The sequence below is a fragment of the Nerophis ophidion genome, linkage group LG07 (assembly GCF_033978795.1).
Source record: "Nerophis ophidion isolate RoL-2023_Sa linkage group LG07, RoL_Noph_v1.0, whole genome shotgun sequence".
Lineage (NCBI taxonomy): Eukaryota > Metazoa > Chordata > Actinopteri > Syngnathiformes > Syngnathidae > Nerophis > Nerophis ophidion.
Genome location: NC_084617.1, coordinates 54,926,052 through 54,936,921, shown reverse-complemented (window position 1 = coordinate 54,936,921; position 10,870 = coordinate 54,926,052). Strand labels below are relative to the sequence as shown.

The window sequence follows — 10,870 nt, the reverse complement described above, 5'->3', positions numbered from 1 at the left end:
TGTAATGGCTGTAAATTACACCACAATAAATATCCACATATAAAAATAATAATTAATAATTTAACACAAAAAAAATATTATTTTGAGATAAATTTACGTTTCAGCCGGAACATAAACAGTAGACAAAAGTTGTAATGGCCGTAAATTACACCACAATATATATCCACATATAATAATAATAATTAATAATTTATCACAAAAAAAATAATTATTTTGAGATAAATTTACGTCTCAGCCGGAACATAAACAGTGAACTTGTTGGTCCGTGCCTTATGTGGGTCCCCCCGGGAACAATGCTGCCACGGAAAAGCGTCCCGCAATAACAGGATGTTGTGGTGCCGGCCCGAAAGCTCGGATAAGCTCGTCAGAGAGTACCTTGGCACCGGACCCGGCGTCAGGTAAAGTCGTTTTCCTCTGGCAAACGCCAAATTAATCTTCTTAACGTCAATGGTTCAGTTGGTCAAAATAGAAGCGGGGGTGAAGACGCCGCCGCCGTCGTTGAGCAGATTTACGCTTGAGACCTGCAGACAAACAAGCGCTTGCTAATCCTCAGCTATAAAATTTTGCGGCGAGTAAACATTCCGAATTCATCTTAACATGTTGTTTAGCTGTATGTGAATTCCTGAAAATACACAGAAAGAAGATGGATCTCGTTGTTTTTGCTGGTAAGTTAGCGCACATGCTAATGTTAGCATGACACACAAACAAAAACAATAATGGTCCATGGTTTCTTTCAACCATTTGTTGGATTGAGAAAAATTGCAAAAGAAGTGATGTTGTTGGTAAAAGTTGCTTAAATGTTGTTAAATAGAAGAGAAAGCCAAACTCGAGTACAATCAGACGAAGTGCCATCCATCCATATTCTTCTGCTTATCCGAGGTCGGGTCGCGGGGGCAGCAGCCTAAGCAGGGAAGCCCAGACTTCCCTCTCCCCAGCTACTTCGTCCAGCTCCACCCGGGGGATCCTGAGGCGTTCCCAGGCCAGCCGGGAGACATAGTCTTCCCAACGTGTCCTGGATCTTCCCCGTGGCCTCCTACCGGTTGGACGTGCCCTAAACACCTCCCTAGGGAGGCGTTCGGGTGGCATCCTGACCAGATTCCCAAACCACCTCATCTGGCTCCTCTCGATGTGGAGGAGCAGCGGCGTTGCTTTGAGCTCCTCCCGGATGGCAGAGCTTCTCACCCTATCTCTAAGGGAGAGCCCGGCCACCCGGCGGAGGAAACTCATTTCGGCCGCTTGTACCTGTGATCTTGTCCTTTCGGTCATGACCCAAAGCTCATGACCATAGGTGAGGGTTGGAACGTAGATCGACTGGTAACTTGAGAGCTTTGCCTTCCAACTCAGCTCCTTCTTCACCACAACGGATCGATACAACGTCCGCATTACTGAAAACTTTGCACCGATCCGCCTGTCGATCTCACGATCAGACGAAGTGGACATGGTTAAATAAATCAAATTTTGGGGTGTAATAGTACATGATGAAATGAACTGGAAATATAATTATAAAATATACAACATAATGTGGCCAAAAATATTTGAATAATGAATAAAGCTAAATATTATTTAGCTTTGATCATTATTTAAATATTGCTAATGTTAGCATGACACAAAGACAAGAACAATAATGGTCCATGGTTTCTTTCAGCCATTTGTTGAGTTGAGAAAAGTAGCAAAGGAAGTGATGTCGTTGGTAAAAGTTGCTTAAATGTTGTTAAACAGAAGAGAAAGCCAAACACAAATACAAATAGACAGAGTGGATGTGGTTAAATAAATACATTTTTTGGGTTTGATAAACATGCTGAAATGAACTGGAAATACCTTATAAAATATACCACATAATGTGGCCAAAATATTTAAATAATGAATAAAAGTAAATATATTTTAGCTTTATTCCATCCATCCATTTTATACCGCCCTTTCCCTTTGGTGTTGCGGGGGGCGCTGGTGACTATCTCAGCTACAATTCATTATTTAAAAATTGCTAATGTTAGCATGACACACATACAAGAACATTAATGGTCCATGCTTTCTTTCAACCATTTGTTGAGTTGAGAAAAGTAGCAAAGGAAGTGATGTCGTTGGTAAAACTTGCTTAAATGTTTTTAAACAGAAGAGAAATCCATCCATCCATCCATTTTCTACCGCTTATTCCCTTTCGGGGTTGCGGGGGGCGCTGGCGCCTATCTCAGCTACAATCGGGCGGACGGCAGGGTACACCCTGGACAAGTCGCCACCTCATCGCAGACAGAAGAGAAAGCCAAACACAAATACAAATAGACGGAGTGGACATGGTTAAATAAATCACATTTTTGGGTGTATTATACATGATGAAATGAACTGCAAAATATTTAAATAATGAAGCTAAATATGTATCGGACCAAAAATCACTCCATCTGCTCTACTGCTTGCTAGTCTAGTCTTACTCATTATTTTGCAGAAATTTGGGGAAATAATTTCAAAAATGCATTAAATTCAATAACTTACAAAATAGGTCAGTTAGAACATAGGTCACACCTTTTTTTCCACCAGGGACCTGTTTAATGTATGCATTATTTTCACGGACCAGCCTTCCACGTGTGGCAGATAAAAACAACACAAAAATGAGCATGAAAAGTTAACTCCCTATAATGCTGAAGTTATAATATAAATGAGTTGTAATATACAACTATTAACAAACATATTGGTGTGTTTAGTGGGACAGGCCAAAGTTAAGTCGCAGAAAATGCGGTGGTTTGTAAATTATTTAATGTTTCTGTGCGGCCTGGTAGCAAATGCATCTCGGACCAGTACCGGTCCCCGGATCGGTGGTCGAGGACCAATGAGATAGAATATGCCTAATGATAGATACAGATAACTTTTGAACCCTTTATTTATTCAATCAGAAATATTGAAAGTCCAAGATTTGGTGTATTTTCGAACATCTAAAATGATGCAAATGGCGAACCATAACATGCTACCCAAGAATGTACAACACATTTTTATCAACAAAAGAGGACAAGAATAGTCTTTGAGGAAAATGTAACTTAAAAAATTTGTGTGTGTGTACAATACTTGAAACCTTTTGTATATCTGTATGTGGAATTAAATTATGGACTGGAAGGATTACGCAAATAAGTCACAAAAAACTACTAATATGATTCAGTTGAATAAACTGTTTAAACTATGGTAAATGTTTTTTTTTTTTTCAAGTACAAGGAATAAGAATCCTGATAAACATATTGAACTTTATTGAAAATGAAAAAAATCTCCATCTCATTGTGTGAATCATAACGTACTTAACTATTTATTTAAGAGAACGGTTGTGTTTGTTACTCTTTGATTTAAGTTGCGTTACAAAATGAGAACTGGAGGTGAACAGATGCTCTAGTAAATGAAATGGAAAAGATAAGCAACAATGTTGTGGATATACTTTATAACAAAGCTGTTAACACCGAAGTGCTAAGTACGAAGGAAGTACTCAGGACTTCTAGGAAATGGTTGCTAGTGCAGGACCAATGACCACATGTGCCCCCAGCTTGAAGTCTGTCTGTCTGGTTTTAAAGTGAGCAACAAGGAGGGCTGGTAAAGGAATCTTACATACAATTCTGTGCACGGAAAATGTGACTACAGATCAGTATTTAGTAAGTAAGCAAGCTACGGTATATCAAAACTACAAGGTTTTAATGTTGAAGAGAAGATGAACTTGCCACCTCTTTGATACAACCTCGTGATTGGGAGAACTGTCTGCAGGATTAGTAAGTTTTCCATTCATCCAGAAGGATACACACTATATTGACACAAATGTTTAACATATTTTAATTACACTTAAAATTAAAAAAAAATGACAGGAAATTATTGGAGACTTCCAATTGCCTGTAGGTGTGAATAGGCCTGGGTTGATCACAAATTTAGCTCAATGACATATTGACCTACAAATTATTGTCGATAAACGGTATTATTGTCAACATTATTTTGAGACCAAGTTAACCACTAATGGTAAATGGGTTGTACTTGTATTGCACTTTCCTACCTTTTTAAGGAACTCAAAGCGCTTTGACACTATTTCCACATTCACCCATTCACACACACATTCACACACTGATGGCGTGAGCTGCCATGCAAGGCGCTAACCAGGATCAATCAGGAGCAAGGGTGAAGTGTCTTGCTCAAAGACACAATGAACGTGACTAGGATGGTAGAAGGTGGGGATTGAACCAGGAACCCTCAGGTTGCTGCCACAGCCACTCTCCCAACCGCGCCACGCCGTCCACTAATGTAATGATTATACATGATATTAATGCAAGTATACCCTTTAAATGCAATACTTTTGTATTTCTCTCATATTTGCCAAGCCAAATATTGGCAGGGATGCTTGCACATTTTGTTTTTGCAACTTAAAGCATAACAATTAGCCGAGAGACAGCGCTTGCCCCGAAACACTTATAAGTATGGGCACTCTTAAGTGAAGGTATTACCATTTAGTAAGTTGTGGATCGATACAGATATTATTTTTCAATTTCATTCATAAGTTAGTATTTTATTTTTTAAATTCCTAACTAAAATTTGTTTATATTTTAAGTGTATTTTGAGATATGTTGTTTGAAATAATAACTTTTTGAATGTTAGCAGAAAGATGAGGTACACAGTATTTGCGGAAAGTATCAGTATCGGATCGGTATTGCCGATACCAGCCTGAATTTTACTCGGTATAGGATCGAAAAGAAGATCAGTGATAGATATGTACATCACTACCACCATATGTATGATGGATTTTTGTTTTATTGTTCATTAGAAACAAGATGCTAAAAAACTGGGGTGTCATCGGTGGTATTGCTGCTGCCATCGTGGCCGGTGTTTACGTTTTGTGGGGCCCGATCACAGAGCGAAAGAAGAGAAAGAGAGGTAACAACTGGTGTTATGTGCAGTACCATAATTGGACCTATTATGAAGCTCAACAGCAAGCTGCGCTGTCCTACAGGTATGGTTCCTGGTCTGCTGAACCTCGGCAACACTTGCTTCCTGAACTCTTTGCTTCAGGGTTTGGCTGCGTGTCCATCCTTTATCCGGTGGCTGGAGAAGTTTTCAAGTTCACCTGTAATCCACTCGTGTAAAGAAAACAAACTGTCCACAACACTGCTCCATCTTCTCAAAGGTTTGGAAAATAGTACAGCGTTTGTGCCAGCAGAGCCTTGTTGACCATTCATGATTTTGACGTTGACTGCTGTGCTGACAGCTCTGTCCAGTAATGAGCCTGGGGATGAAGATGTGCTGGATGCTGGATGCTTGCTGGATGTTCTCAGGCTCTACCGGTGGCACATCAGTTCATTTGAAGAGCAGGTTAGTACCGATGGAGTGCATATTTGTAGCTATATTTTTGAAAGGTAAATTTTTTGTCATCGCTCTTTTAGGATGCTCACGAACTCTTTCATGTTCTAACGTCATCACTTGAGGAGGAAAGGGACCGCCGGCCTAAAGTCCCCCATTTCTTTGACATGCAGTCTCTTGAGGTAAGCACCCCTTACCTTAATGCAAGATCTGATTTGATTTTAAAGAAAGAGAAACATTACAAAACTTTTTCAGCCTTGTACTCAAACCATGACAAAACTGTGTTTTGTACTGTGTTTCCATATATTCATGTATTTGTCAAAATGCATTTATCGCTACCTAAGGATTAAAGCAAAATATGTTGTGGACCGGGCTTCACGGTGGCAGAGGGGTTAGTGCGTCTGCCTCACAATACGAAGGTCCTGCAGTCCTGTGTTCAAATCCAGGCTCGGGATCTTTCTGTGTGGAGTTTGCATGTTCTCCCCATGAATGCGTGGGTTCCCTCCGGGTACTCCGGCTTCCTCCCACCTCCAAAGACATGCACCTGGGGATAGGTTGATTGGCAACACTAAATGGGCCCTAGTGTGTGAATGTGAGTGTGAATGTTGTCTGTCTATCTGTGTTGGCCCTGCGATGAGGTGGCGACTCGTCCAGGGTGTACGCCGCCTTCCGCCCGATTGTAGCTGAGATAGGCGCCAGCGCCCCCCGCGACCCCAAAAGGGAATAAGCGGTAGAAAATGGATGGATGGGATGTTGTGGACCAGAAATCACTCCATATTAGGGATGGACAATTAATTCGATTTTTATATTTTAATAATAAAAAAGATGAATGGGCCGTGCAACATGCAAAAAGATTAGCTTGTGAAATCTGAAATGGATGAGTGAGCATATGAGTGAAGAAAAAAACATGTCTACTAGAAGTTTGGGATATCACCATGGTTGCTACTTTTTATTTGACACATCGCTAACACAAAAAAGTAATTCATATGACAGGACTATTCAACTGGCGGCCCGCAGGCAACATCCGGCCCGCCGAAGCTTTTCATTTGGCCTGCTGAACATAACCCATATAGGCTTGATGAAACCATTTAAACAAGGCTTGGTCATGTATGCAGTACTGCAGACACCCCACAAGTGGGCTACAGCGAGGCATACGTGTCACAATGAAGAGGCAGTGGAGCGACCGCACATAACACTCAGCAGAAAAAGTATTGTTTATGTCAACTATTTTCTCTAAAATACGGATTAATGCTATAAAGTGAATTTTATACGATTACTCGGTTAATAGAACAAACTAAGCTACAGATTCATCAATTGCTAAAGTAATCAATAGCTGCAGCCCTACTACTACTAATACCTACTGCAATTTCACTCATTGCCACTTTTTACTACATCAAATGTATTAAAAAATGAATACATTGCTAGAAAATACTCACTAAAACCACAATAGAATATCATTTCACAATATAATTTTGTTTGTGTCTGTGCTTATACCAGAATCTTCCCGAACAGAATGAAAGAAATAGGACTTGCAGAAGTCGAGGTAAGACAGAAAATTTGACATATTATTGCAAAAAATACAATATAGTATTAAATAAATAATAATATAATATAATTATACTTTTAAATGTTTTTCAATTGTTTTGTTTGTTTACGTTTGCAGCTCCTCTTCACCCAATACCAAGCTCATGGAAGTTTCCGCATCCCTTTCATGGCCGCTTAACAAGCATCATGTTGTGTAAGCGGTGTGAGCATCAAGTGAGTTTGTTTATTTTACACAAAAATGCAAAGACAAGACCTATGTTTTTGATCGCTGTTGGTTAGTCAGCAGGCTTACAAAAATCAACATAAACAATGTCCTTGCAACTTTTTTCGCCATGATAACCCAATCAATCCCAATAATCAGGGTAAAATAAATGGCCCATTCTTACAGAATGTTTTATTTTTCAGAGTCCAGTACGATATGATTCATTTGAAAGCCTTTCACTGTCTATCCCTTTACCTCAGTGGGTAAGAAGAATTCATTTTAAAACTGAGCTCAGTGGAGAAGTTGCGCATTTTTGTTTTATGTGATGGCTGTTTGAGTTTAGGGTCGACCCATCTCTCTGGATCAGTGTCTACAGCATTTCATCTCCTCAGAAACCATCAAGGAAGTAGAGTGTGAAAACTGCACCAAGGTATTTTTTTATTTTTTATTTGTCATTATCAGTACGACTTTCACTGTTCGATGGGTTTCATGATTTTGGTCTGTTTTAGCTTCAACATGGAACAATGTTCCGTGGACAGGTTGCAGAGAGTCAGCGGACCACTTTTGTAAAGCAGCTTAAATTGGGAAAGGTAATTAGAATTTTGATTTCAGTAACAATTTTATGGCATTATTTATTTTACTTTTTATATAACTTAGAGTAGTCAGTGTACAACGTGGTAAGCAGTGTAGATTTACTATGCACTAAAATTAAGTAAACATAGAACCATTATTGTTTAAATAGCTGGTACCACAAGTGAGTGCACATCCAGTGAGCAGAAGTGATTCTCAAACTGTGGTACCCATATCAATCAATCAATGTTTATTTATATAGCCCTAAATCACAAATGTCTCAAAGGACTGTACAAACCATTACGACTACGACATCCTCGGAAGAACCCACAAAAGGGCAAGGAAAACTCACATCCAGTGGGACGCCAGTGACAATGCTATGAGAAACCTTAGAGAGGACCTCATATATTCAATTGAATGCACTACAAAGACAATATATTTGATGTTCAAACTCATAAACTTTATTTTTTTTGGGAAATAATAGTTTACTTAGAATTTCCTGTCTGCAACACGTGCCAAAGTAGTTGGGAAAGGGCATGTAAACCACTGTCTTACATCACCTTTTCTTTTAATAACACTCAATAAACATTTGGGAACTGAGGAAACTAATTGTTGAAGCTTTGACAATGGAATTCTTTCCCATTCTTGTTTTATGTAGAGCTTCATTCGCTCAACAGTCCAGGGTCTCCTCTGTCGTATTTTACGCTTCATAATGTGCCACACATTTTCGATGGGAGACATGTCTGGACTGCAGGCGGGCCAGGAAAGTACCCGCACTGTTTTTTTTTTTTTTTACGAAGCCACGCTGTTGTTACACTTGTCTTGCTGAAATAAGCTGGGGCGTCCATGATAACGTTGCTTGGATGACAACATATGCTGCTCCAAAACCTGTATGTACATTTCAGCATTAATGGTGCCTTCACAGATGTGTAAGTTACCCATGCCTTGGGCACTAATACACCCCCATACCATCACAGATGCTGGCTTTTGAACTTGGCGCCTATAACAATCCGAATGGATATTTTCATCTTTGTTCTGGAGGACTCCACGTCCTCTGTTTCCAAATATACAGTTGTGATCAAAATTATTCAACCCCCACACGATTTTGGTGTTTTAGCAAGTTGGACATTTATTCCGTATTTTGTTTATAGTCATATCAAATAAAGATGTGTCATATAGACAAATGCAACTGAAATTGTAACACTGTATTTTACAAAATACCAAAAAAGGACATTTTTCTTAATATCTCATTGACAAAATTATTCAACCCCCTAGTTACATGCATCTTTAGTACTTAGTAGAACACCCTTTGGCAGTAATTACATCCTTCAAACGTGATACAGAACTGGACATAAGCTTCTTGCAACGATCTACAGGTATTTTAGCCCATTCCTCTTGGGCAAAGGCCTCCAGTTCATTCATATTCTTGGGCTTGCGTGCTGCAACTGCCTTCTTCAAGTCCCACCACAGGTTTTCTATAGGATTTAGGTCTGGCGACTGTGAAGTTCACTCCATAGTCTTCCAGCTCTTCTTCTGCAACCACTCTGTTGATTTGGAGGTATGCTTGGGATCGTTGTCCTGTTGGAAGGTCCAACGTCTCCCAAGCCTCAGCTTTGTCACTGACTTCATGACATTTGCAGCTAATATATCCTGGTAGGAAATAGAATTCATAATGCCTTGAACGCGCTGGAGATTCCCGGTACCTGAGGCAGAGAAACAGCCCCAGAGCATGAATGACCCCCCACCATGCTTAACAGTAGGCAAGGTGTTCTTCTCTTTGTAAGCTTCATTTTTTTCTCCTCCAGAAATAACGTTGATTCATAGGCCCAAAGAGTTCCAGTTTTGTGTCATCACTCCATAGAACAGTTTCCCGAAACATTTGGGGTTTGTCCAGATGATTTTTGGCATACTGGAGTCTATTTTTCTTGTGCCTGCTAGTCAGAAGTTGGGTGCGCATGGGAGTTCTGGCATGGAGGCCTTCATCTCGTAGTGCGCGCCTTTTTGTCTGGGACGAAACCTGCGTTCCCCCCTCTGCAATGTCCTGTTGTAGTTCCTCAGCTGTTACCCGGGGGTTTTTCCACCACCGTCCGCTTCAAATACCGGACAGCAGTTGCACACAGCATCCTCTTTCTACCACGCCCAGGTAGTGTTTCCACTGCGCCTTTAGCTTTAAACTTGCAAATTATGCTCCCAACTGTGTCTCTTGGAATGTGTAATGTCTTTGCTATTTTCTTATATCCAAATCCTTTCTTATGAAGAGAAATTACCTCCTCTCTTGACTTCTTTGACCACTCCCTGGACTTCACCATGTGGCAAATACACCATTGACCATCTACAAGAAGCTGAGCGTCACAGTCTTTTTCAATCCGTTTAATTGTTGCTCGTTATGGTTCTAATCACATCTACAGGTGTTTTCAACACCTGATTGAAAAGACCTTATTCAAATTCTGTTTTTAAGAGCTATGTTCTTCAAGGGGTTGAATAATTTTGTCAATGACATATTAAGAGAAATGACACCGTTTGGTATGTTACAAAATATAATGTCATTCAAGTTGCATTTGTCTATTTAATGCATCTTTATTTGATATGACTATAAACAAAATACGGAATAAAAGTCCAACTTGCTAAAACACCAAAATTGTGTGGGGGTTGAATAATTTTGATCACAACTGTAATTTGAAATGTGGACTCGTCAGACCACAGAACACCTTTCCACTTTGCATCAGTCCGTCGTAGGTGAGCTCAAGCCCAGCCAAGCTGGCGGCGTTTCAGGATATTGTTGATAAATGGCTTTCGCTTTGCATAGTAGTTTTAACTTGCCCATGTGGTGATATCCTTTACACACTGATGTCAGTTTTTGAGCCAGTACCGCCTGAGGGATCAAAAGCCCGAAATATCGCCTACGTGCTGTGATTTCACCAGATTCTCTGAACTTTTTGATGATTTCACGGACCGTAGATGGTAAAATCCCTAAATTCCTTGCAATACCTCGTTGAGAAATGTTGTTCTAAAACTGTTCGAAAATTTGCTTACAAAGTGGTGACCCTCACCCCATCCTTGTTTGTGAATTACTTAGCATTTCATGGAAGCCTGTTATGATACCCAATCATGGCCCCCACCTGTTCCCAATTAGCCTGCACACCTGTGGGATGTTTCATATAAGTGTTTGATGAGCATTCCTCAACTTTATCAGTATTTATAGCCACCTTTCCCAACTTCTTTGTCACGCGTTGCTGGCATCAAATTCTA

At 40.0% G+C, this 10,870-nt stretch overlaps 1 protein-coding gene across 2 annotated transcripts in view; it reads left to right on the top strand.

Annotated features, from left to right (window-relative positions):
• Positions 1 to 249: 249 nt before the first annotated feature.
• Positions 250 to 10,870, top strand: part of usp30 (ubiquitin specific peptidase 30) — a 14,433-nt gene continuing 3,812 nt past the window's right edge. The window contains exons 1-10 of one of the 2 annotated variants that reach the window (XM_061906540.1): positions 250 to 398; positions 4,772 to 4,881; positions 4,958 to 5,131; positions 5,213 to 5,316; positions 5,388 to 5,486; positions 6,802 to 6,847; positions 6,968 to 7,062; positions 7,255 to 7,314; positions 7,395 to 7,481; positions 7,561 to 7,641. In XM_061906540.1, coding sequence (XP_061762524.1) covers positions 328 to 398; positions 4,772 to 4,881; positions 4,958 to 5,131; positions 5,213 to 5,316; positions 5,388 to 5,486; positions 6,802 to 6,847; positions 6,968 to 7,062; positions 7,255 to 7,314; positions 7,395 to 7,481; positions 7,561 to 7,641 — 927 coding nt within the window. In that variant the 5' untranslated portion in view covers positions 250 to 327. Of the gene's footprint in view, positions 399 to 430; positions 666 to 4,771; positions 4,882 to 4,957; positions 5,132 to 5,212; positions 5,317 to 5,387; positions 5,487 to 6,801; positions 6,848 to 6,967; positions 7,063 to 7,254; positions 7,315 to 7,394; positions 7,482 to 7,560; positions 7,642 to 10,870 lie in introns of those variants that run through there. The other variant, XM_061906541.1, reaches the window with a different exon arrangement.